Source organism: Macrobrachium nipponense, chromosome 44, assembly GCF_015104395.2.
Source record: "Macrobrachium nipponense isolate FS-2020 chromosome 44, ASM1510439v2, whole genome shotgun sequence".
Lineage (NCBI taxonomy): Eukaryota > Metazoa > Arthropoda > Malacostraca > Decapoda > Palaemonidae > Macrobrachium > Macrobrachium nipponense.
The window spans coordinates 48,677,669-48,705,486 of NC_087221.1; the positions used below are offsets into that span (position 1 = coordinate 48,677,669).

The 27,818-nt window shown below is 43.0% G+C and overlaps 1 protein-coding gene across 1 annotated transcript in view; it reads left to right on the forward strand.

Annotated features, from left to right (window-relative positions):
* Positions 1-2,717: 2,717 nt before the first annotated feature.
* LOC135204324 (mediator of RNA polymerase II transcription subunit 14-like) overlaps positions 2,718-27,818 on the forward strand; it is a 35,603-nt gene continuing 10,502 nt past the window's right edge. The window contains exons 1-10 of the mRNA XM_064234505.1: positions 2,718-3,019; positions 7,180-7,351; positions 7,666-7,798; positions 9,282-9,423; positions 9,573-9,730; positions 9,892-10,053; positions 10,508-10,639; positions 11,002-11,199; positions 25,574-25,721; positions 26,678-26,885. Coding sequence (XP_064090575.1) covers positions 7,188-7,351; positions 7,666-7,798; positions 9,282-9,423; positions 9,573-9,730; positions 9,892-10,053; positions 10,508-10,639; positions 11,002-11,199; positions 25,574-25,721; positions 26,678-26,885 — 1,445 coding nt within the window. The 5' untranslated portion in view covers positions 2,718-3,019; positions 7,180-7,187. The remainder of the gene's footprint in view (positions 3,020-7,179; positions 7,352-7,665; positions 7,799-9,281; positions 9,424-9,572; positions 9,731-9,891; positions 10,054-10,507; positions 10,640-11,001; positions 11,200-25,573; positions 25,722-26,677; positions 26,886-27,818) is intronic.

The window sequence follows — 27,818 nt, forward strand, 5'->3', positions numbered from 1 at the left end:
AACAGGGTGATTTGCCATATCATAATTGTATGTGCTCGTATGAAGATTCCGGCTTAGCCACAAATTAGTTTGTCCCTGTGTCGTCTGTGGCTGATCAGCCTATCAAACATCGTATTACCTAAGACATTGTACCATATATCGTTCCTTTTCCACTACAGCCTTTGGATTTACTTTCTAGAGGCGGGGGTATTGTTTGTAAGTCAATTGACTCACTGAACACTGGTATAGCCAGATAGAGACCTGAGTGATATCCCGGGTCAACTCCTGACGTCTACCTCAGCAGCCTTGTTTACACGTCCTCATGGGGGTACCTAGGTATCTTCCACAAGTTCTCCGGATTCTTCTAGGTTCAATAGATCGTAAAAATACTCGGCCAATCGAGCACGGATTGTATTCACTTCTGATAACATCTCGCCATTTACATTTTGCAATGAAATCCATGTGCTACCATATGTGTATGTGTATCCTTTTCAATCCGATTACCCATTTACTGTCGCGCCTCCTACAGAAAGAATAATGATTCAGAATTACAGAGATTATAATTCTTCCTAGCCCATGATTTCATCCTTAATGAATTGAAAAAGCAGAAGAAAGTCTTCTTATCAGTGTAATAAAAACAACATGATAACTAAAGAAGCTGATATTGTGCGTTTTGAAGTGATATTAGGCCTATAAAGTATTAGGTACTGCACAGTGACGGTTTACAAGCATATGCCTTCTTTCAACATGGTGTGATATCGAGTGGCTGAAGTAATATCGGAGAAAATTATATCTGTAAATCCTAAATGTTCTTATTACAATACCTTTTCGTTACGTTGAATTAGATATTGAATTTCTAAGAAATTGTGTACTAAAAAACTAAACAAAAATTGGAGCGTGTTTAGCCACTTTCTCATGGATCGAGACTAAAGGACAATAGCAAACCTCATCGTACTATTATGTGAGTGTGTGAGTTTTACTTCAGGTACCGAAGAGGCTTGCTATATATTGATGAATGAGTGATAATGCACCAGGTATAAAAACAAGTTTTTTATATATATATATATATATATATATATATATATATATATATGGGGATACAATCCACAATGAAGTAAATTCCTCTTGTAGTTTAAAATATATATTTCTTGTATAGGATTAAAGCTTTCGACCATCAACTGTGGTCTTGTTCACCATAAAAGTGAACAAGACCACAGTTGATGGTTGAAAGCTTTAATCCTATACAAGAAATATATATTTAAACTACAAGAGGAATTTACTTCATTGTGGATTGTATCCCCATTTACTTAGAGGTACGACATAGTACCTGGCTTCTGCATATATATATATATATATATATATATTATATATATATATATAGATATATATATATACAATATATCTATATATATATATATATATATATATATATATATATATATATATATATATATATGGGTCATATGGGTAGGCTATACCTTTTAGAGGATAAAAAAATTACCAGTGAAGGATAGTATATTCTGATTATCTGAAGACTGTGAGCAAGTATATTGAAAATCAGAACAATTTCATTTGATAGTTTATTTGCATCTCATTAAACAGTAACACCAAACACTATAAAAATGAATAACAGGTGAATTGTATACAGGGTGAAACCAATTTGCGAGAAGGGAATTTTATTATGCTACATAAAGCCACTTATAAAAATTCCCTCTGAACTGGGTCCAGCAAGATGACTGAAGCAATCTGTTGAAAGAAAATGGCTCCATAAAAAGAAAATAACAGTAACAGAAATTATAGCAGTGCAGTCTAGGCTGTGATGAATGTTCCGTAGAAGTTATAAGACACTGGAGTAATGCCCTAGGACAGGGCTTCTTAACCTTTTGATGCTTCCAGACCCCCAATGAAATGCCCAGTTTCATACCCCCCTTGGCTTAAGTCCACTCAAGTCCTATTTGTTGACAATATTAACTTACCATACTTAGTTTAATACATTCTTTGGGTGTGAATTACTAGGAATAGGTCAAAATACACCCATGTAGTACTATAGATTGACACACTAAACTCAAATGAGGATTTGCTACATCCATGAAATATCAGTAATAGTTCGCTGCATCCAAGAACAATGGCAAAATGGGTTCTCAACTTCTCACACCCCATGGCAAAATGGGTTCTCACACACCCCCTGGCAACATGGGTTTTCACACCCCCTGGCAAAATAGGTTGAATAGGTTCTCACACATCCAATCCCAAAGGGGTAAAGTAACACCTCCCCCCCCCCCTGTTGAGAACCCCAGCCCAGCTTCGGGATGTTACTTGTGTTCCTAACCCCCGTTAAGAACCCCAGCCCAGCTTCGGGATGTCACTTGTGCTCCTAACCCCACTGTTAAAAACCCCAGCCCAGCTTCTGGATGTCACTTGTATTCCTAACCCCCCTGTTAAAAACCCCAGCCCAGCTTCGGGACGTCACTTGTGTTCCTAACCCCCTGTTGAGAACCCCAGCCCAGCTTCGGGATGTCCCTTGTGTTCCTATCCCCCTGTTGAGAACCCCAGCCCAGCTTCGGGATGTCACTTGTGTTCCTAACCCCACGTTTAAGGAACCCCAGCCCAGCTTCGGGATGTCACTTGTGCTCCTAACCCCACTGTTAAGAACCCCAGCCCAGCTTCTGGATGTCACTTGTATTCCTAACCCCCCTGTTAAGAACCCCAGCCCAGCTTCGGGACGTCACTTGTGTTCCGTAGTGGAGCCGGACATTCGCCATTCAGTCTCCACAACAACATACGTCTGTCATGTCTGGGAAGCCGAAGGGAACCTAAACGTCCCCCCCTAAAAACTGCAACCTTCTGCAGGAGTTACATTATCCGCCTTGAAATAACTTACATTTCGATGGATATTGGCCACAGGAAGGTTATAACAACTGAAAGGAAGCTGTAATGCGGCTTAATTCGGCTTTGCCTTGAAAAGCCCATAGGTAAAGAGGTCTTGGACTCGGCTCAAGCCCTCGACGATTCTATCGCCCATTTTAGACTTCCGAAGCAAGTGAGTGACTCTTGAGCATTATTTACTAATTGAAAAATCCATCTATGTAAAATTATTGCGCAAATAAAGTATTTTTCGTAAACATTTTACCGTTTTAATGGCCTGCGTACGGCGCCGTACGTAACGGTATGAACCATCACTCGAGTGACTTAGCCCTAGCTACCTAGTATTCTTTCCTATACGAATTGAAAAATCCATCTGTAAAGTTTTTATGTACAAAATAAGTATTTTCCAGTGTTTTTTTTTTCGCAAACATTTGACCTTTTTAATATCCTGCATACGACGCCGTACGTAAAGGAACACCCTGCTACCTACTGCAGGCTACGTAACCTGCTTCAGTAGCCTACCATAGAGCAGGTATAGATTAACTCCTAAGCCGTAAAAAATGGTCTTTTTATCCTGATAAAATACCCATATACTAAAGTTGGGTTAGTCCATGTGCAATAGCCTGCATTTCGATCGAGGGCCTACCCTAGCCTATGGGTCCCCTAAGCTGTTGCTCCAGAATTTGTCATAAGGCTTTTCTTTGGTAGATCTACATTACTATTCCGAGGCAGCCTAGACTATGGAAGTTGCAATTTTCTATGCAGTTTTACTTCCTGAGCAAGAATTTTAAGTAATATTTATTCGGACGACTGTAAATACGGCGAAATACATTGTACGCCCCAATCCCTAGTGGATGTCGTATGCGCAGTTATGTTCCTTGCAGTCCGTGCGGAACTATTCTGTAGAATTACCTTTTCTTTATTTTGATTATATTTACCCTCATTTTTTTTGTTTTTACATTCATCCCCAAGGTGCTGGTACTGAACACAGTGCCTAACTTGCACCAATGTCAGCGCACCCTCACGGTGCACTGTAGGCATTAGTACTCGAGGTTCTTTGCCCCTAGCTGCAACCCCTTTCATTCCTTTTATGATGAGTCTTTTCATATCTTCCTTCCGTATTAGTTTTTCCATCCCTTCCTAACCATTCTTTCAGCGCCTCAGTGCATGGTCGATTTGGGCTTGGGCATCCACCTCGGTGGCCGCGAGTTCGATTCTTGGGCATTCCATGGAGGGGTCAGAGATGTGTATTCGTGGTGATAGAAGTTCACTCTCGACGTGGTTCGGAAGTCACATAAAGCCGATGGTCCCGTTGCCTAATAACCACTGATTCCATGCAATGTAAAAATACCATACATACAAACAAACCTAACCGGTGTTTCGTAGTGCAACTGTGAGGTTTTCCTCCCAATACACCATTTAAAACTTTTTACTCTAAATTTCCCTTTCAGTGCTAAATGGCCTCATGGGTCCCAGCGCTTGGCCTTTGGCTTAAATATTATATTCCATTCTTAATTTTCACATAAATTGATTGTTACCAAACGAGCAGGTTGCAGTACTTTACTAGCCAAGTAGGGTTTTTAGGGGGAAACACAAAGCAAGTTAAATGAAATTGTAACTTGCATAATTTCAGTCCATCCTTAACCCTCTTACGCCGAAGCCCTAAAAATCAAAACCTCTCCTGTATGCCGGCGCCGGTTTGGAGTGAGCGCGGAAGCGGAAAAAATAATTTTTTCTAAAAATCACAGCGCGCTTATTTTTGAAGATTAAGAGTTCATTTTTGGCTCATTTTTTTTTTCATTGCCTGAAGTTTAGTATGCAATCATCAGGAATGAAAAATAATATTATCATATGTAAATAATGCGATATATGGTAGCGAAAAAAAAATTCATAGATAATTGTATTCAAATCACGCTGTGCAAAAAATGGTCAAAGCTAACGAGTTAATTTTTTTTCGTTGTATTGTACACTAAATTGCAATCCTTTTGATATATAATACATAGTAAAACAATAAAAGCAACACCGGAAAAATATTATCACAAAATGATGTACGAATTCGTAACGCGCGGACGTAAAAAAATGTTATTTTCAAAAATTCACTGTAATTCTAAATATTGTTCTAGAGACTTCCAATTTGTTTCAAAATTAAGACAAATGATTGAATATTACGATACTGTAAGAGTTTTAGATTAGAATTGCAGATTTCGACCATTTCGGACGAGTTAAATTTGACCGAATGTCGAAATTTTTATATATATATTTTTTTATATGCACATATTTCGGACATGGAGAAAGCTACAACCTTCAATTATTTTTTATTGTATTCTTCATGAATTTGCGCACATTTTGATATATGAAACTCTATAAAAAGGCTAATATGAAAAGGAGCAAATATTAGGATAATGCGATGTACGTATTTCGGAGACTTGCGGCCGCGAATCGGCGCGCGGAGTGAATGTAAATATATTTTTCAAAAATTCACCATAAATCACAATATTGTTTTAGAGACTTCAAATTTGTTTCAAAATGAAGAAAAATGACGGAATATTACTAGGCCGTAAGAGTTTTAGCTTACAATTGCGTTTTTCAACTATTTCGGTAGAGTCAAATTTGACCGAACGTGGTTTTTTTTCTATTTATCGTGATTTATATGCAAATATTTCAAACAAAGAGAAAAGCTACAACCTTCAATCATTTTTAGTTGTATTCTACATGAAATTGCGCACATTTTCATATATAAAACTTTATGTAACAGCTAATTTTAAATGGTGCAAACATTTCGACAATCGCACAAAAAAATTCTGATTTTTTCGGAAGAGTTACCGCGCGAACGTAAGGAAAATGTTTTTTTTTTTTTTTCATAAATTCACCATAAATCGAAATATTGTGCTAGAGACTTCCAAGTCGTTGCAAAATGAAGGTAAATGATTGAATATTACTAGAATATAAGATTTTTAGCTTACAATTGCGTTTTTCGACCATTTCGGTAGTCAAATTTGACCAAAAGTTGAAATTTTTGCACTTAACGTTATTTATATGAAAATATTTCGAAACTGATAAAAGCTACAACCATGGGTTGTTTTTTGTTGTATTGTGCATGAAATTGCGCACATTTCCATATAAAAAACTTTATGTAACGGCAAATTTAAAAGGGTGCAAACATTAGGACAATCGCACGAAAAAATTTATCGGAAGAGTTATCGCACGAACGTGAGGAAAAAGTTTTTTCATAAATTAACCATAAATCGAAATATTGTGCTAGAGACGTCCAATTTGTTGCAAAATGAAGGCAAATGATTGAATATTATAATATAAGAATTTAGCTTACAATTGCGTTTCTCGACCATTCTGTAGAGTCAAAGTTGACCGAAGGTTGAAATTTTTGCACTTATCGTTATTTATATGAAAATATTTCAAAACTGATAAAAGCTACAATCATGAGTATTTTTTTGTTGTATTTTACATGAAATTGCGCACATTTTCATATATAATACTTCATGTAAAGGATAATTTAAAATGGTGCAAAAATTATGTCAAAGTGACGAAATAATTTCCGAGATGTGTCACTGGTACTTTTTAGTGCGATAAGAAAGAAATTCGCGCTTGCGCGCCTGCGTAGTGATTGTAAACAAAACAACGCCTTGATCCGTGAACTCCCAGCATCCCCCAAGGCGCGTGATATAAAAGTTTTCGGCTGGTAGGCCTATAAGTATTTTTCCGCGAATTTAAAAAAAAACTTTTTTGAGCCGACGTATGATACGTCCAATCGGCATACGGGAGACATTTTTAATACGTCCAATCGGCGTAAGAGGGTTAATATATCAGCTCTAATTTCAGTCCTCCTATGATATATTGGCTCTTATGATGTTAACATTCTGCAGCAGAGGCTATAGCTACATATGGAATGTTTAATGCTATACACAAACTATGTAGCTTTCTCATTCTGCACAGATATTTTTACGTAATGAAATGCCTCCCTGAATGGCAGCAAAAATGGAACTTGTTGCAAGTGTTCTTTTTCATTTTTAGTTTGATATGGAAACCAGGTTTCCTAATGATCTTACAACCATTCTGGGAGTTTGTCAGCTGTTAAGTTAGACCTCATGTAAAGCTGAGCTAGAAAATATACTTGAGTCTTAGTTCATTGGTTTACATGTATGTGTCCTGATAAGTTCTTAATACAGTATTTTTCACAGTGCTTGATATCACTGCCAAACATTCTGTTGTAAAGCACTGAAATAATTTGTTCTAGCTTACATGATTAAAAGTATGTTTTTTGTGTTGATTTTCATCATGGAAGTTGATTATAGTAATATTTTCCTCCTGTTTTTGTAGCTGTCACCATGGTACCAACGCCAACACCGACCCCATTGGAGAGTGGGAGTGGAGGAGGCCCAATGGAAGCTGTCGGAACAATGGGTGGGCAAATGGGGACAATATCATTAGGCGTATTGATACAGTACATTAATCAGCGGACTTATTCCGATCTGTTGAACTTGGCTGAAATGTAAGTACTGTGATACTTTCAAAATAGCTAATTCTTTGTTTTAATGTTGGTTTTCATATAAGATTTATAGTAATTATATTGATTTTGTTTAAAATTATCAGTTTTGTAAAAAAGAGCACCAAAATTTACTTTATAGAAAATGTACTTTACAGGTACAAGGTAGTATGTATTTAGAAATGTAAATTAGTAGTACTGAGGTCTTTGATTTTAAATTATGATGATAATTTGTTGTATACAGTGTACTGTATTACATTATGTATATCTGTACATCATGCATTATTTCACTTGAGAATAAGATATTGTTTTTATTTCAGCTTACCAAGAAAGAGTGATGTGGAGAAGAAAGTTGATATTGTCCAGTATGCCCAGAGAACTAGACAGCTTTATGTTCGCCTCTTAGCTCTCGTGAAATGGGCAGCAAGTGCTTCCAAAGTGGACAAGTGCAATGTGGGTATCGCTTAACCATATTTTTATTGTCAAATCTGTTTTTTAAAGATAGGGTAAAAATCCGATTTTCGGGTGCGATCACCAAAATTTATTTTTTTGCATTTTCTGATAGGAAAATGTAAGATATGCCAGACGTATGACATTTTGTAATATTACACACTCCTTGTGCTTTTAAATTGCTTAAAGGGCCAGTCTCATCCCAGATATGCCACCTCACTGAGCATACTCTACATGCTCACTATGTTCCTGCTATAATTTATGCTATTATTTCCATTTTCACATTTTCCTGGTATTGTAACAACTTTGGTTATATACACCATGTTGGTTGTTTATGAGGAACCGCTTACTAGTAGTAGTCAGTTACCCACGTGACTTTGGGTGTTGTTGTGTTGCTCCTGTGACCCCCTTTTTGTGTTTTTATTGGTGTTAAACGTTCATCATGCCACGTGTTAGGAAAAGAATGAGGCGTTTGCAAGCTATGGCCGAACTATAGCCAGACAACATAAGGACAGTAAAAAAACATGAAAGACTTGGGTGCTCTGTTCCTTTTACAAGTGGTAGTGAAAGTGAATACGTAATCTGTTGTTCACCCACATGGGGAGGAGAATTGTAAACAAAAATTGACTGTTTTGTTATGTCAACACCTAATGGTGAACTAATTCAATATACCTTGTACGATTGAACATTAGCAGGTTGTACTTTCTTTTGAAGTTGTGAATATCGCAAAAATGATGAAATGTTCGTGTGGTGGTGAAATTTTTCTTTCTGGTATCCAGTCTGCTTTGATTCTTCATTTTACATTCCATTGTGTTGAGTGTAAAAATTTTAAATATTCAAAAGAAAACAGTAGTACTCAGAAAGTTAAGAATATGCCGTGAGGTTTAGGGAAAGATACCTCGTGGGTGGTCAGGAAATTCTGTCACATCACGAGAAAAGTAAGCGAATATTTTGTTTTATAAAATACGTTGTATGAAGTAAGCAGATTATTAGCCCTTGAGAGCCAGGCTTAAAAAACAATATGCAGTACCCCAGACCAGGCAAACTTTGAGGTCGGCCAATTTAAGAAAAGACATATGAATGGAAAGCGGAAGAGATGCAAATGCATATGCATAAAAAAAGAAATTCTAAAATAATCTTCCTACCTTCCATGAAAAGTTGAAAGTGACTATTTACAACCCCTTTTTTGGCATCTTTTACAAGACAGTCGTAAGTTTTACCAAGTTATACATGTTTTTTTTTTTTATGATTATTTTATTTGAGTTTGTAAAATTAAAATTGCAGCTCACGCAATATCAAAACAGATAAGAACTAAAATGATTAACAAATTCTGTACATATTTGTTGTAAAATATTTACGTAAATTTACTGAGATCGAAGAAGCAATAACTTTTTTCGATTATACATGTTTTTCTTATAAGTCTTTGCACTTTTCTTTGCAAAGTTACGATAATCACTGACCTACTATCATAAAATTAATTTTGCAGCACATAATGGCATTATTGGAGAAGCAGAATAACCTTTTCACCGACACAGCTGATAAATTATATCACATAACAAAAGGAGATCTTGTACGAGCACGCTTGCCTCACTTCCACATTCCAGCTGCTGTGGAAGTTCTTACGACGGGTGAGAGATGGTTTTTGAGTTTTTTTTTGTTTTATGTTAGCCTTTGTATGAGTAATTGTTTTGGAATAAACAAATGTATTTTCCAGATTTATTGTCCTAGCAGGCACATAGATGTTAATGTATGGTTTTTCTGTTGGTTTCTTTTCCAGGAACGTACGACAGACTTCCGATGACTATAAGACAGCGTATTTTGCCTCCAGATCCCATTACAGCCATTGAACGCAAACAGACCCTTACCAGATTGGAACAAATAGTTCGCCATCGCCTAGTGACTTTCGAACTTCCACCACAAATGAGAACATTAAGGGTAAATATATTTCTTCAAGTGGGATATAGTAGTTGTAAAAGAGATAGTTTTACCAAACCACTCGTCTAATGAGGAACCAGCTTTTAAATTTGTGAATACTGTGCACAGTTTGGCTTTTTTGTATTTTAATGCTACTGTTTTCTGTACTACTCAATTACCAGATTGAGAATGGCCGCGTCAGGTTCACAGTCGATCACGAGTTTGAGGTGAGCTTGACCCTAATGGGAGATGGAACCTCAGAACCTTGGAGGCTTTTGGAAATTGAAATTCTTGTCGAGGATAAAGAAACTGGGGATGGAAAACCACTTGTTCATCAAATGCAGGTTTGTTATAAGATTTTTTTTTTTTTTTTTTTTTTTACAATTATTAGAATTTATACAATAGTAGTTTGTGTAGAATTTTAAGGTTTTAGTTTTATGATTAGATTAAATGTATAATTAAAATTGCATGCATAATAGTAAAAAATTATTTAGAGTATTGAGTATTCACTACAATTCTGACCATTCAGAAATACCCATGTGATGGGGTAATACTTAGAGTGCCCTATGTTGCACATTGTACAGGACTGAACTGATCAGGGAGATTCAAAGAAAATTTTATTATATAATACTGTATTAATGGGAGTTAGATTATTTGCTGTTTTTATGATTCTTCTTTCTTAAAAATGGTAAGAGATTGGCAGCAAGAAAATCAAATTGTATCATAGTAAAATCTAAAGTTATTTTGTAAATTTGAAGCAGTCTTTAAAGAAAACTAATACTTAGGTGTTTGTTTCAGATTGCATTCATTCACCAGCTTGTGCAGTCCAGAATACAGGATAACCCAAATCCTCTTCATGAGACCTATATGGTATTGCATGCATTTTGTCAGGCTCTTCAGCTGGAGGTCCTGTGTGTACAGACCAAGAAGGTAACTTGATGTGTCTTTCTTGTTCAGTGAAGGAATTACTGCAGTAAATTTTGATTATGGTTGAGTTTCTTAATAGAGAAGCTGCAATATCTTGGGTACAGTAGTTAAAATAAACCTTAGGCTTTGTTAATTTTATTAAACCCTTGTAGGTTATGTCTTCAAGGGACTTAAGATGTTATGTAAGATTTTTCCAGTGTGTTTGTTTTGTGTGAATTAACGAAGATTTTTATGTTTTTTACATCTTTCTTGATTGTGGGTACCAGATCCTATTTCTTTTGTGTAATATTTAGATAAATTGATGTTTGTGATCATGGCTAATTTAGTTGTAAACAACTTCTAAATCACCTCATTTGTGTCTGCAGCTTCTTGAAGACAGATTAGACTATCACATCCGCATTGAGGAGTACCTGCAAGGGAAATCTCTAACTCTGACTTATTGGCGAGAATTAGCACAACGTGATCCATCGGCCCAACTTGGCTATCGCCTTACTGTTCAGGTTGACCCTACAGAACCATCAAAACCTCTCATGGTGCTTCATACGCCTTCCCTAAGTTCAAAGGTCAGTGCTGCTGCAGTGGAGTGCTAATGGTTAGGTACTTTCTTAGTGATATGTACTAATGTCACCGTCCCCTTTGTAAGTAAATTTACCTTTCTAATATACCTAAGAAAAATACAAGTAATGTGTAATATTTTGCTTTTTTTATTTGTCATCTTAGAACTGCATGGTGTAGGTTCTGACATTGAATACTGTCAATCACTGTGTCATCAAAATTTAGCAAAGCATAGCCACTGACCTATTTGTTTTTCTGCAATAACTAGGGTTTGATAACATGACAATCTATAATTTTATCTAGAATGTAGAAGTTATGTGTACTGCATAACTTAATATTAGTTAAATAAGAAAAAATCAATTTTAATGTATGACACTTACCTGGCAGGGTTATATAGCTATATTCTCGTTCCACCTGCAGAAATTTTCAAAACTCGCGGCAAACGCTAGTAACCATATTAGTAGTTCAGGCAACCACCACCCCGTTACCGTGGCGCTAGCACTAGGAACCGTTCCATTGGGCCAGATTTTCTCTGCCAGCCGAACCGGCAACATTGTTGGTGGTTCCTGCTAGGATTTTCATTCTCGTTGCTGACTTTTCATGGATTTTTTGGTATTGTACTCGGAAACGTTAGCTTGGCATTCGCTTTGGATTGTTCTTTAAAGATGTCTGATTCTGGAAGTATGTTTAGAGTGTGTGTAAAAGAGGGGTGTAAGGTAAGATTGCCGAAAGCTTCGGTCGACCCTCATACCATTTGTAAGAAGTGTAGGGAGAATGTGTGTACTTGGGAGAATAGATGCATTGAATGTGAGAATTTTATCAGAGAAGGAATGGAAATATTTATTAAATATGTTGAGAAACTTGAGAAAGATCGTGTAAGGAAGTCTGTTTCTCGTAGTTAGAAGTCAAATTCTTCTAGTAAAAGGAGTGAATGTATTTCCTCTCCAGCTCCTAATGTAGAGTTGGTAGTTCCTTCTCCCCAGGTATCTCCATGCGCCCAGCTGCTGTATCGGAGGGAGGCAAACGATACAAATATTGTGAAGGTGTTCGCTGCCCTTGCGTCCATGGCGACCAAATAACAGCGACTTACAGATAGAGTTAGTGCTTTCGATGTCAGTGAAAGTGTGGTGGAGGGGCGTCTGATCGTCTCTCTCGTGCTCCTAGACCTAGACCTCTGTCAAGCTCCCTACCCAAGGGAGAAGGCATGTCGACAGTCGAAGGGAGGCGAGAGAGGTTTTGCCGCGGTCAGGCGTCCCTTCGAACAGTCCTGTTGCAAGTTCCCAGGCTGTTGCAGTTCGCCGCAGAAAAGGCGTAACTGGGAAGTGTGCGTCCTCGGAAGGTTCGACTTCCGAACGAGAACGTCGGTACGCAGTGGTGTCTCGCCCCCTCAAGAGGACTTTCAGGACATCAGCGCCGGCTCGCGAGAGACAAAGATCGTGAGACTTGGAGTAGTCCTGAGGTGTTGTCCTCCTCAGAAGACGGGGACGCAGTTCCGATCAAGAGGAAAAGGTTTTTTCGTGCTAGAGAAGACTCAGGACGCACTGGCGCTATACGTCCTTCTCGGCCTGGTATGGCGATGGGAGAATCTCCTCCGTCTTCTTGTGTATCTTCCCCTCGTCTTTCTCCGTCGGGTAGAGTGCAAGATCGCTCTCCGTTAGGTCGCAGTCCCGCTCGTAATCCTCCTCTTTCGTCGTCTACCATTCAGGAGGATAGTACGAAGGGTTTCTTAAGGGAAATGCAGTCCAAGCTGGCAGTTCTGGTGAAGTCCTGGGATCCGCCTGAGCAAGCATCTTCGAGGCGTAAGGATGATTTCCTTCCCATTAAGTCTTCTAAAACGAAATACAAGGACGTGTTCGCCGAGGACTCAGGCGCACTAAGCGCTAGGAAGACAAGCGATCGCTTGGTTTTGCAGGACGCAGAACACAGGAAGAGAATGCTTTCCGGAGGAAAAGCAGGACGCAAACATCAGGACGCGGAACTAATTGTGGACGCAGGACGCAGGCGACAGGAGGCAGGCGTCGCTACGATGGACGCAGGACGCAGGCGGCAGGACATCGAGAGGCGGCAGGACGCAGATTCTTCGGTGGCCGCAGGACGCAGGCGGCAGGACGCTATTCCGTCAACGAAGCGTCAACTCGACAATGAGTTCCAAGACATTTCTTCAGCAGAAGAAGAATTGGAATTAATGGAGGGAAAGAATACGGAACCTTCTTCAGATTATAAGGTTCTAACTTCACGTCTTAGGCTAATTTTGAGGGGGAATTTAAACCGACAGCTCCGTTATCCCCCTTATCTCAATTTTCCAAGACTAGGACTCCAAAGAAGTCCTCTTTCCTGAAGATGACGATGTCAATTTCGGCGAAGAAGGCACTGCAACGGGTGAATGACTGGATGAAGGAGAAGAAAGAAGCGGGAAAATACTCTTTTCTGTTTCCACCAGCTAAGTTAGCTTCTAAATCAGGAGTATGGTACGCTACTGGAGAAAGTCTAGGCCTGGGAGTACCTGCCTCCTCCCAGGGGGACTTCTCCAGTATAGTAGCAGCTCACGCAGACAGGCGTTACAGTCTGCTAAGGTCTGGTGGACGTCTTCAGAATTTGACCATCTTTTTAAAGGGATTTTTAGGACTTTCGAAGTCTTCAATTTCCTGGATTGGTCTTTGGGAGCACTAGCGAACTCCCTAGAAGAAGAGGACTCGCAGGATTTGGAAACAGCTAAGAGCATTATGTCCTGCATGGACAAGGCTCTGAGAGACGGAACGAATGAACTGGCTTCGTTATTCACAGCAGGAGTACTTAAGAAGAGATCGCTTGTGTTCTTTCGCTTCTAAAGGAGTTTCGAACTCTCAGAAGTCGGAGTTGCTGTTCTCTCCTACTCGAAACAGCTGTTTCCTTCGGAGGTGATTAGGGATATAGCTCTCTCCCTTTCTCAGAAGGCCACTCAAGATCTTCTCTCGTCGTCAGTTAAGAAGTTCTACCACCCAAGTTAGTGAAGAAGACTCCAAAGGATACTAGGCCTTCGCAACAGCCCTTTCGAGGAAGAACATTCGCTCGACCCGCCTTTAGGGGTAAGAGAGTTCCCTCTAAAAGAGGAGCCAAGACTCCCTCTAAAGAATGAGAACTCAGTCCTCCAGACGACAGTTGGGAGCCGACTTCAAGGTTTCTGGGAAGTTTGGCAAGATATGAAGGCAGATCCCTGGGCTGTCAACGTAGCTCGAAGGGTACAAGATTCCTTTCTTGAAGAGACCTCCTCTCGCAACATCTCCGAGAGCCCTCGGGGCAAATTACAACGATTTAGAGAAGAAAGCTGCTCTGTGGGAGCAAGTAGCTTCCATGCTGGAGAAAGGAGCCATAGAGCCGCCTGTTCTGGATCACGAATCTCCGGGATTTTACAACCGTCTGTTCCTGGTTGCAAAGTCCTCGGGAGTTGGTTGGAGGCCAGTTCTGGACGTAAGTCAACTGAATCTTTTCGTAGAAAAGACCAAGTTCACCATGGAGACGAACGATTCAGTACTGGCAGCGGTACGTCCAGGGGACTGGATGGCGACCCTGGACTTACAAGACGCATACTTCCATATTCCGATTCATCCAGGAAGCAGGAAGTATCTAAGGTTTGTGATTCAGGACAGGGTCTTTCAGTTCAATGGCCCCTATGCTTCGGCCTTTGCACAGCCCTCAAGTTTTCACGAGGATGATGCCAATGTGGCGAGATGGTTACATTTAAGAGGATCAGAGTGTCTTTTTATCTGGACGACTGGTTGATAAGATCCAATCAAGAAGTCAATGTCTGGAGGACTTGAGTCAAACATTGGACTTAGCAAGAGACCTAGGTCTGGTAGTAAAATATGGGAAAGTCTCAATTGGATCCCCAGCAACAGATAGTTTATTTGGGGATTCAGATATCGGCAGTGACTTTTTCGGGCTTTTTCCGTCCCCCGAAAGGCAAACGCCCAATGCATTCGGAAGGTGCAGGACTTTCTAAAGAAGGACCGATGCTCAGCAAGAGAGTGATGAATCTACTGGGCACACTCTCTTCGCTAGAGAGGTTCATTTTCTTTAGGAAGGCTGCACATGAGACCTCTACAGTTTTCCTGAAGGATTCATGGCCAAGAAAATTACAACCGGATTCCTTCCAGTTTCTAATTCCGGCCGAAGTAAAGGAGGAATTAAAGTGGTGGCTAACTCCAGGCAGGTTAGCAAGAGGGATGTCGCTTCAGCAGAAGAGCCAGAACCTCGTCTATTTTCCGACGCGTCGGACGTGGGGTTGGGGAGCGACATTAGGCCCTCAAGAGGTGTCGGGACTTTGGAGCAAGGAAGAGACAAAGTGCACATAAACAGGAAGGAACTGATGGCAATTTTCTTGGCTTTGAAGCACTTCAGAGAGTTGATTCGAGACAAGACGGTGCAGGTCAACTCGGACAACACCACGGCGCTGGCATATATCCGGGAATCAAGGAGAGGGACTCATTCCTTTCCCCTTTACAAGCTGGCAAAGGAAGTTCTGCTTTGGGCGGAAGAGGAAAAGGTCGTGGTACTCACCAGGTTTATACAAGGAGAGAAGAATGTGGGTGCGGACCTGTTGAGCAGAAGAGAACAAGTTCTCTCGACGGAGTGGACTTTGCACATGGAGGTTTGCCAGAGCCTGTGGAAGTTGTGGGGCCGTCCTTTAGTAGATCTGTTTGTGACAGCCAGAACAAAAAGGTTACCAACCTATTGCTCTCCGATCCCAGACCAGGAAGCAGTGGCGGTCGACGCATTCCTGATGGATTGGTCAAACTTAGATCTGTACGCTTTTCCTCCGTTCAAGGTACTGGGGAAAGTGATGAAGAAGTTCAGGGAGAGCCAAGGGACGAGGATGACCTTAATACCCCGTTTTGGCCGGCCCAAAGTTGGTTCACAGAGGTACTGGAATGGACATGGATACGCCAAGGACTCTTCCGCTAAGAGTAGATTTACTCAGACAACCCCACTTCGACAGGTTTCACAAGAATACCCTCGCTCTGGGTCTGACTGCGTTTCAGACTATCGAACGTCTGGTCAGAGCGAGGGGACTATTCTAGAGGGGGTGGCCAGTGCAGTGGCTAGAGCCCAGGAAGAACCTCCACAATCACAGTATATCAGTTCGAAGTGGGACAATTTCCGGAAGTGGTGTAAGAACAGGAAAGTGTCTTCATCCAGTACCTCTGTGACCCAAATCGCAGATTTCCTTCTATAACTTGAGGAAGGATTTACGCTTGTCAGTTTCGACAATTAAAGGTTATAAGAGTATGATAACCTCAGTTGTTTAGACACCAGGGGCCTAGACATCTCGAATAACTTAGACCTTCGAGATCTGATTAGGTCATTTGGTACGAAGAAACAATCACAATGCAGGCCACGGCTTTGGAACCTTGATGTGGTCTTGAAGTATTTAACTTCTAGCAAATTCGAGCCTTTAGAGGAAGCCTCTCTGAGAGATCTTGCTAAGAAGACTATCTTTTTAGTAGCATTGGCAACTGCTAAAAGAGTTAGTGAGCTTCAGGCCATATCGAAGAAGGTGGGTTGGAGACAGGCAACGCAGTGTGTTCATTCCACGAAGGTTTTCGTTGGCAAGAATGAGAATCCCAGCTAATCCTTGGCCAAGATCCTTTGAAGTTTTGGGTTTTGGCTGAGTTAGTGGGTCACGAGCAAGAAAGAGTTCTCTGCCCAGTGAGAGCGTTGCGGTGTTATACGGAAAGAACAAGAGGTATCAGAGGGAAGTCTGATGCTCTGTGGTGTTCAGTTAAAGACCCCAGCAGAACCATGACGAAGAACGCTCTAGCCTTCTTCATGAGAGAGTTAATTAAAGAGGCTCATATGCTGTGGTCAAGAGCAGAACTTTGGTATTTTGAAAGTGAAGGCTCATGAAGTCAGGGCAGTGGCGACTTCATTAGCTTTTAAAAAGAATTTAGCCCTCAAGGAAATTATTGAATCCACATATTGGAGAACTAATTCAATATTTGCGTCTCATTATCTTAGGGATGTTCAGACAACCTTTGATAATTGTCAGACGCTAGGTCCATACGTGTCCTCGGGTACAGTATTGGGCAAAAGGAGTTACTACCCCATACTTCTTTTAAGCTAGTTGATTTTATTAGGTGATGGTGTTTGTGTTTATTGTTGGTCGTCTGAGAAAAGTGTGCGGTACTTTTCTCAGTCTTGTTAGTATTATCCTGGTGGATGTGTGTGTAGTTCAGGTAAATGATCTATTACTAGCTTGAATGCCGTGGCATAAGAGGCTGTACGGATCTGTCAACACATTGGTCACGTCCAGTTGTCAGTTCCAGTCTTAGCTTCTTCAACATACAGGACACTTCCTTGTTGAGAGCTACTAAGGTTTAAGCAGGCTTAGAGGCAGGACCTATGAAGTCAGCTACCTTAGCAGGTAAGGAACCTAGAGTTTTAATAATATTTTAATAATATTTTTATACTCTAAGAATGTTGCTGTCTTTGACCCACCTCCAAATGTGTCAATCAGCTATATATATACCTGCCAGGTAAGTGTCATACATTAAAATGAAGTTTTTATGATAAAACAAAGTTGTTCCGATACGTAATACAAACCCTCGGTCCTTTAACAATAGGAAGGTAACTAGCGGCAGCTGGGACGGTCGTAAGCTTCGAACAAGGGGAGAACGGTAGTTAACTGCTTGTCCGATCGTGCGCGCGCCGCCGCGCGCCCGAGAGGTGAAGAATCACTTTTGCTTTTTCGGCCGCGGGTGTGAAGGACGTGTTCGTCATCGCTCTCTGCCCGCTTCATCGTCGTATGCTTTGTTTATATTGTGTTTTCTACTAATGGTTTGGTTTTTGACTTGAAAATGAAACTGTAAGTACACTGTTTTCATTTTCATTACTTAATTATGAATCAACATGGAGCTATCGCCGTAGAGACGGCGATTTCCGCTCTTTTCATGAATTGAACCCTTGAATTATGTCTCGGTGCCGAGGGCGGGCGCACTCGCGCCGAGTCATGTATTTTGGGCGAAAGTGTGTAATTGAAAGATGTAAGTACTCTTTTTCATTATATTTTTGCCCTGTGCGTTCGTTGCCGAGAGCTTGATTGCGCTCGGCAAGAGCCTCTTATTGTGTATGAATAGAATGCAATGAAAGTGGATTCGCAATGCAGTTTTCTTTTCATTTTCATTTATTAATTGCATCAAATTTAATTTTGGATCAATTTCCGCTCTTACCCGGGAATTAATCCTTACGATTTATTGCTGTGAAAGTGAAAATAGCAAAGTGCAGTATTGTTCATTTTCATATATATTTATGATAGCATCATATTATTAGTGGATCAAGTTTCCGCTCTTTACCGGGAATTGATTTTTCCCTCTTTAAGTTCTATGAAGTGAATCGCAAGTGCAGTATTCTGTTTCATTTTCATATTACAGTTTTCACTGCTGTGCGGGGGTAGGGGAAGCGAAGGTCTGCCAGGAAGTCGTCGGAAAGCTCTCCCGCGACTCCCTTGGTATCCGATTCTTCGTCTTCTTTCCTGCCCCCCCGCTCAGCTTCCTCGTATTTTGTTTTTGGGGTCTTCCTTCCGTTCGGGGTGGGGGCATGTCTCCCCCCCCGTGCGTGAGGGAACCCCTCTTACTAATCTGTCTGTGCTACCGCAGGTGCTACAGCCGTGGGAGACGTACCTTGGACAGGTATGGACCACTGCGGCTGCAGGGCGTGCCTAGCATCCACGATCTGCTGCAGAGTCTAGCGAGGTCTGGGGGGGCGGTGACCTTGGAGTGGTCTCCACTACAACCTTCACGGCCGCTTATGCTGCTTCCCCCCCGCTGGTCTACACTCCCCATGCTGTGTCGGTGACGCCGTCTGCCGCTTCTAGGTGGGCCGGTCCGCCGCCGTACCGAGGATGGGGTATGCCGCCGCCGCCTGTGTTTCTTCGTGTTGCCTGCCCCAGACTTCCGCTGTTCCAGCAGCTCGCCCCTGGACCGGCCGCCAGTACCACGCTGGCTGCCGATGATTCTACGAGGCGATGGCTGGGCCTGCCGTACCTGTCGCTGATGTGGTTCCCGCTACTGGCTTGGCTGTCCCTTCTGTGTTTACCGCTGCCGCTGTTCCTGCCGCTCCTGAGCTGGTTGCTGTTCCTGTCGCTCTCCTGGTTCCTGCGCCTGTCCATGCTGGTCCTGCCCATGGTGTGTCTTCCCCAGTCCCAGGTCCTTCCGGACAGGTGCAGTCGGCCGTGTTGCTTCGGCAATAGGCCCGACTCCGGCCTGGATGAGGACCTGACGACTGTCCTGCGTGAGCTGACGAAGAAGAGGAAGGTGTCATCTTCGTCGTTGCTGTGCCTGCATTCTTCGACTTCTAATTCGGCCCATAAGCCGAAGAAGAAGAAGGCTGCCTCCCCCCCTAAGAAGTCTCCTTCGGGAACTTCTAAGGGCCCGTCCCACCTCGGTGGGATGGGGGGTCCTTCTGCTGGTCCTCCTGCTCCTTCGGGAGCGGGGCCCGTCTCCCCTTCCCCGTAAGGAAGAGATAGACGGGGACCAGAGGAGTATCGGTTAGCTCTGGTACTTCCTCGCCTGGTGCTAGCGGCGATGCCGCTACCCCAGGTTCCGGCTCGGTCTCGCGTTTCGCGGGAGATCCCACGTGTACGCTCTCCCTCGGGTAGACCGTGCAGCCAAAGTTTCGGCGCCAGAGTTCGCTCGGCGCCAAGACCACGGCACGGAGCAGAAGGCTGGCGAGAACCGCTCAGGTGACTCTCGCCAGGCCAGCGGCCGCTCTCGCAGCGACCAGCTGGTAACCGGGTTTTGTTATTCCCCCTAAGAAGACTCCTTCGGGAACTTCGAAGGGCTCGTCACATTCCGGTGTGACGGGGGGGTTTTTCTTCTTCTGCTGGTCCTCCTGTTCCTTCGGGAACGGGGCCCGTCTCCCCTTCTGAGAAGAAGAAGAAGACGGGGACCAAGGGTGTGCTGGCTACCGCTGGTACACCCTCCAGCCTGGTCTTGGCAGCTCTGCTGCTAAGCCAGGTACCCGGCTCGGTTTCTCGTCCGCGAGAAGTTTCCGAGTGTACGATCTCCTTCGGGTGACCGTGCAGCCAAAGTTAAGACGCCTGAGTTTCGCCATCAGCGTCATGACCGAGGCAGGATAGCAAAGAAGATGTCGAGAGCCGTCAGGTGACTCTCGCCAGGCCAGCGGCCGCTCTCCGCAGCGACCAGCCGGTACCTCGGGTGGACGTGACGGTCTCTGACCGGCCACGGGTGAGGCTGGGAAGAGGTCCCCCAGGTCCCCTCGACCGACGGTACCAGCCTCGGCTGGTACCAGCGGTTTTGACGTGCCGCGAGGACGCTCACCGGTCTCACGGCGAAAGCGAGCTCTGCAGGTCACCTGACCGCCGCTCCCACAGGGACCGGGCGGATACGATGACCAGCAGCAGCTCGTCTGACGCACGGGTACCGGGGTCGACGTGCTCAGTCGAGCCGCTCGCCACAGTGTGAGCGGCACGGCCAGGCCTGCAGATCGATCCCCACCGCGGGTTGGTGATCGGCTGCAGCCCCCCACGTACGCTGGTCCTGCCAGCGAGCGGGGGGGGGAGCGTCAGGTCTGTCTCTCCACTACCTTCAACTTCCTCGGGCTACACCGGGAAGAGCGAGGTAGCTAGAGTGATCGTGAGAGGTGCGCCGCTCACGATCCCGTCACGACGCCGCACGTGCCACGTATGGTCTTAGGACCAACCAGAGACGTACGCGCAAGTGATTGGAGGCGACCGTCAGGGGGAGAGGGGGTAGCGTCAGTTTTGTCCCTCTCCGATAAACCTTCAACTTCCTCGGCATACGCCAGGAAGAGCTAGGTATATAGGAGTGATCGTGAGAGATGCGCCGCTCACGATCCCGTCACGACGCCGCACGTGCCAGGTTGGTCTTAGGACCAACCAGGACGTACGCGCAAGTGATTGGAGGCAACCGTCAGGGATCTGTTGCTGGTCCTTCTTCTGAAGGAGGAGGGTCCTGGGAGCTGCTCTTGTTGGAGGGACTGGACGGTCCCTACTCCTCAAGACGCTGTAACTTCCGAGATTCAGAGTAACTTTACCCAGGTTATTGCACTGATTCGTCAGCACAACGACCGGGGGGAAGGATCGCCGCTCCCACCAGCAGAGCCTATGTCTCTGCTCGAGTCGTTTTGGGGCCCGAGAGGGAACCCAAACCGACGGTGGGTATGCCGCGATCGGAGCTTACCGATTCTGTCTTGAACCAGAGTCTCTCGTCTCCGGACAAGAAGGCTCTCTCAGTCTGGCCGGTCGATCAAGCTACTTCCACCTCCTCTACTGCGACAGCGGCGTTTCTACGTGTCTTCGGACACCGTATTTAAATACTCCTTCGGTCCTCCTGAGAGGTTTCGACCTCGACGAGGACTGGAATGAGTCGGAGGACGGTATCGGCTCTCTCCTGTCAGGTGTCGATCAGCCCCACCCAGACGACGTTCACAGTGGCGGCAGACCCTTACTTACAGTGAGAGTTCGTAACCCTCCTCGGGGAAAAACGTTTTCTCCTGACGATACGTTTTCCCAGACTCTGAGGCGCCATCGCCGCAAGGCGATGGCTGCTCCTACTCTTCTCCAACTGCTAGTTCCACTGGGAAGGCGAGCGAGTATCCAATTCCTCCCCCATTCCCTCTCTCCTTACGGCTACGAGGGAAAGGGGAAGGATCCTACAGAGATTTCTCTGTAGGATCCCACGTTGGGGACTGCGCTACCAGGGGGGACCTTCGGGTCCTACCTGACGTAAGCCCGGTCGTTGAGGAGGGATCCTGCCCCATTCTCGATTTCTACGGGAATCGAGAGGACCACCAGCCGATATCGTTTGACGAATTCGGTGGGGGTTTCGCAGACTGCTTAGAATTCTACGGAATTTCTAGCGCATTCAGTGTTTTTAGAGTTTCTTACGATCTCCAAACACTTAGGCGAGACCACGGTCCAAAGTGAGCGAGACGAGAATCCCCGATATGTTACACGATAATCGGGAACCTCGCCTATGCTCGAATTCCTGGAATTTCTAGCATTAGGAAGAAGACTGCTGCTGAAAGAAGACTATCTCACAGTAGGCGACCAACCTGGAATAGAGAAGAACGGACGGGAATATCCAGTTTGGCTGGAACTATCGTCTTAGTATTCTGTTCACCATTGAAGCTTTCCTTCGAGGAAGACTTCTCCTTCACTCTCTTTAATAGAGAACGAAGGTGGTCGATCTCCAATCCTTATTTTGTTTCTTGAAGGAAAGAATTTAGGATGGAGATCGTTGTTCAGAATCCTACAAATATACTACGTATATTAACCTCGCGACATGATTCTGCTAAGCAGTTGAATGGTCCGAGGGGTAGGCGCATATCCTGGTTATTCTACGGATTGCGACTTAGACGAAAAGTATCTAATTGCACTGCAACCCGGGGTTGCCTGCAACCTCCCAGGAGTTTCCAGTTTCAATTTTATATACTTATGGTGTTGTCAACAACACCATTTTAGCTTTTATATTTACCGAAATTCGTTTCGCTTAAATATAATTGCTCGAGCATATCTTTTTATGCTCGTGGTTCTAGCCGAACGCATTCCTTCGTGGAAAGGATTACTTGGCAACTCAGGATGAACGAGTCAGCGACAGCTACTGCGTATTGAATTGCCCGAGGCATTTCAGTATCAGCTGCCGCTTTGAGATAGACGGTTGTTTATGTCTTTCTCACCTGCTTTGATTGAATAACAACCGTATCTCTGCCCAACAATCACGGACTTAAGTCTCTGATTAACGGGGATTCTCGCATACATGAATGACCATCTACTGCTGAGTAACGCTAGTATTCATCGTCTTCGGTATTGCGAGAATTTTAAACAGAGATATCTATTCGACTCTCATCTTTCTGTTTACCGCACGGTAACAGAATTCTGTAATAGTCTCTTGCTGCATCGTATCCCGATAATGCGAATGATTTTTGCGGAATCTGAGTTTGTCCTCAAAATATCTTGTATTCGGAGGTGTACAATTGTTCATTGTTCACCCCGGATTAGCAGATGTATTGTGAACGACATCGCCTACTCCCACCACCTGCCAGCTCTACTTCCAAACGTTCAGCCCATGAGAAGCAGTTCTTCAGGCGGCTCTCCCCTGTGTTTTCATTACTGAAGAACGCCCCGCTTTCATTGCACAATGGACAGCAATGAAATGGCGGTTAGCGTTTTCAGTCATTTGTAAGCACAGGTTTAGAATCTTGAGATTCCTTCTCTCGATTCAGCTGGAAGACGTAGGTTGCATTCATTGCCTACCTTCGTCTTCAACGTCACATAGTGTTGTTTCTCCTTAAGCTGAGATTCAACGTCTATGAGATTTTCTTGCCATCAGGGGACCTCGGTCTTTTGAAGGCAATTGACTTTCGCCTTTTGAGCTTATGCATTAAGAGAATCATCGCCGCGCCGTCCGGCATCGGTGACTAACAAATATTTTATTTGTTTGGTCTCTCAGCATAACTCTTTAAAGGGCGAAGGTCACGTGACTTACCCGGATGCTTGGACAACTTGCCTCTACTGATTCCGAACCAGTCAGTCGGCAGCTGTCAGAGCGTCCGAGTCAGTTACGAACTATGCTGTGGACTTAGTTCGGTTGTTCCAGAGCAATCATTACTTCGTCTTAATAGCTTGTCAGTATGAGTACTGTACATAACCAAAGTCGAGAAGAGGGATAGGTCATACGACTATTCCCTTCTTTTCGTCTTAGGTAACTGCATGACTTCTCTTGAGAAGTCAAGCACAAAGGGATGGGGATTTGTGACGCTCGATTTCGTACCGATCTTCGTAGCGAAGACTCAGAACCCTTCGGTAACTGACGATTGGTTCGAGTCCTTCACAATACCCTCCCTAATGGACGTCACCGCCTCCGATACGAAGGCTATGCTGCTTTGTCCTGTGAAGGTGCGACGGAGCTGTCTGAAGAAACTCGACACCCAGGATGAGTGTGGACGCCTCTTCATCATTCTCTCGCGTTCCGCAAGAACTTCTCCGTGGCGCAGGTAATGAAGGCAGGCGCCTGGTCCAACCGGACCGCATACACCTCCTTCTACCTTCAGGATATTGCCCACAGTTCCTTGGATTTTTTTTCCTTGGGAACCGTGGTGGTTGCTCAACACGTTGTGTAGTTAACCCAGACCCTCGCAGGCTGAACAGCATCGAGTCCTGGTGTGACCGTAAGAATGGATGAGGAATGAGAGTGTGACTGGCTCCTCTTCCCATCTTTTTCTTCCCTCTACCTTTGGGTAGAGGGACACGGTCGTCACCCTGCTGGGTAAGGACGAGATGCAGGAGAGCTACTCAATAGAGCACCATCCTATCCCTTTCAGTAGGGATAGGAGTAAATACCACCCCACTTCCTCCAACAAGGGGGAGGAAGTGGATGCCAAATTGAGACAAACCCATCATTTTATGATTGTCTCTTGCAAACAGGAACAAGTTCTTGCTTGCTGGTACGAAGAGATACGCTTGCCTCTCTCTTAGTACTTGGCCCAGAGGTCTGACCATTGATCCTGCGGTGCACACCCCGATCAATCGGACAGAGGTTTGGATCCCTCCCTTGCTCTTACGACCAGGGAGGCACTCCAGGGTTGGACGAACACCAGTCTGTTCACCAAAAAGACTCAGATTCCTCCCACCAAGAAGTGAGTCTTCCTATTGTTAAAGGACCGAGGGTTTGGGTATTAACGTATCGGAACAAATGACAATTTGTCGAAAATTGCATTTTTCCTAACTATACAAACCTGAGGTCCTTTACATATAGTCCCACCTCATGCCACCCCTCACTCTGCAACTTTTTGCATGGGCCTAAAGCAAAAGTGATTCTTCACCTCTCGGGCGCCGCGCGGCGCGCGCACGATCGGACAAGCAGTTAACTACGTTTCTCCCTTGTTCGAAGCTTACGACCGTCCCAGCTGCCGCTAGCTTACCTTCCTATTGTTAAAGGACCTCAGGTTTGTATAGTTAGGAAAAATGCAATTTTCGACAAATTGTCATTTTAATGTATACTTACCTGGCAGGTATATATAATTTAATTCCCACCCGCCTCCCCTCAGGAGACAGGGTTCAGAGAAAATCTGGCCCAATTGGGAACGGTTCCTAGCGCTAGCGCCACGGTAACGGGGTGGTGGTTGCCTGAACTACTAATAGGTTACTAGCGTTTGCCGCGAGTTTTGAAAATTTCTGCCAGGTGGAACAGAGAATATAGCTATATATATACCTGCCAGGTAAGTATACATTAAACTTTGTTTTATCATAAAAACCTCATGTTATACTTTTAGTGCACATATTTCTCAAACTTCTTCTATTATTGGTTTATACATATCATAGTACATTATTTGGGAAACCTTGGCTAAGTGTAAAGATTATTTCAGGAATCAGAAATAGCAGAAAGAGCAATACGAAGTGACCATCTTTCCATTGAACGCCTTCTGGTACATACCATTTATTTGAGGACCAAAGCACGGCTCTCTGACCTCAAGCAAGACTTAGATTCCAAGCTTGGTGCAGATGCTGAAAAATGTAAGTACAGCATATTGATGTTTAAGCTGAAGTGTTAATTCATGATTAATTTTTTTAGTTGTACTTATTACATTTGCATTGTGTATTTGTTGAAATATTCTGGTCATCATGGACAAATTTTTTCTTTATTTTGAGAGCTAACTAGACTGGCAGTTTGGTTCCCTTTCTTGCCATTGCACAAGGGATGAAAAGAATTAGGTCAAACTTAAAAGATGCAGTTGTTCAAGGTTTTAAAAGAAGGGAGCTTAAAGATACTTGGGAAGAATTCTGTTTCTTTGAAACAAAGGGGAGACAAATTAAAGAATCAGGTACATAATCCAGAAATTATTTATTCGAACACCCTCGTATGAGACTTGGAAACATATTAGGTGATATTCATCCTGTACAGTATACACATCTTAACAAAATGCTGTACCTTAAGCTTTAAGATCATCGGTCTTTTTAACTATCATCTAACACTAACTAGGGAAACAGTGAGGATATGTATTGAGTCTTCAAACTGTCTTTGATGCAGTTGTGACTAGAACAGAAATGGTAGGAAAGCACCTCCAACATCATCCCATTATAAAACTCAAGGAACCAGCTTGAAAACGTATGCAGGTGATAATATTTAAAATAAGATTTTTCCTTGATGTTGAATTACATATTATAAGTTGAAATGAAGTATTTATTTTCCCATATTTAAGGTAGCATTTGTAGCATGCTGTTATTGAATAGGAAAACATTAAGGTATAGGAAAAACATTTAAGGAGAGAGACATGAGCCTTTGAAAAAGAAAGCCCAAAGTACCTTCAAGGAAGATTAATAGTTCTATTAATACAGACGTGATCTTGAAACTTTTCTCAAATTATTCCATGGTAAATGATTTTGCATCTTGTCAAGTACAGGTCTTTGTGTTAATGATTTTGCATCTTGTCAAATACTGTTATGTTGTTTGTTTTTTTTTTCTCTTTTAGGTCAACTTAGTGGCTCACCTGCTGTTCTCCATGTTCCTGTGTTGCAGCCAAACCTTCGTTCAGAACAGTTACTGATCACTGTGGATACCCATACTGGAATCCTTCTTCCTCACGTTCCCCAGTATGACAATTGTCCTATTATATCAGATTTGCAACAAGCGCTCAATCAGGACCGAAGTAAAGTAGATGATCTCATTTCTGAATTAAGGTATTATTGTATTATATTCTGTTTCATTTGTATGTAGGAAAGATTTAAGCTTTATGTAGAAGGAGACGTTTGTTCCTCCGTATCCTACTTATATGCATAATTATTTTACAGATATGAATATGATATGGACCATCTGACATTATCTGTACTATTAAAAGTACAAGGGAGCATTCAAAATTAATATGGCACTAGCCAACCTTGAAGGAAAGCTATTTTACTTAATATCCTCTCATTACCGTCTTTAGAGTCTAGTATCTTCCCAAGGTAACAGAAATAATCTATCCCCTTCATGATGTGCCCTTCCATCACATCTTAATGCGCTACCTCCTCCTTTTCCACATTTGTTCTTGAGAATGTGTTGTGACACCACAAGAATTTCTTGTGAAACTGATTCCCACACCATCCACATAACCACTGTTCAGACTGTTGTTCTTTTTCTTTGCTTCCTTTCCAGACTCCATAATCTTTGATTTGTTTCAAGTCCACTGCATTCCAGTCTTCCACCTTATAAACGTTTGTACAACTTCTTTATGTTACTGTGCTGTTAACACTAGGTTATCTGCAAACATACGCACCCTGAATCACCTTCCTGCATCCTTTTTTTAGCTTTATCCACAAATGTGGTAATAGAAAAGGACCTAAGGCTGAGTGGGTCACCCATAAGCAGTGTTTACTTTAGGAACTGAAGCTTGATATTGGAATTATAGTGCTTGTGTTAACAGTTTTAGTACTGTTCTGAAGGGTCCACAATAATACAAAGTGTTAAGAGTCTGTATAATTATCTGACTTTACAAAAAGCTTTCGAACTCTTCCCTGGGTTCATCTTCAGGGAAGGGTTCGAAAGCTTTTTGTAAAGTCTTAAAAATTATACACAGACTCTTACCACTTTGTATTATTGTGGACCCTTTAGAACTTTATATATACTCTCGCGAT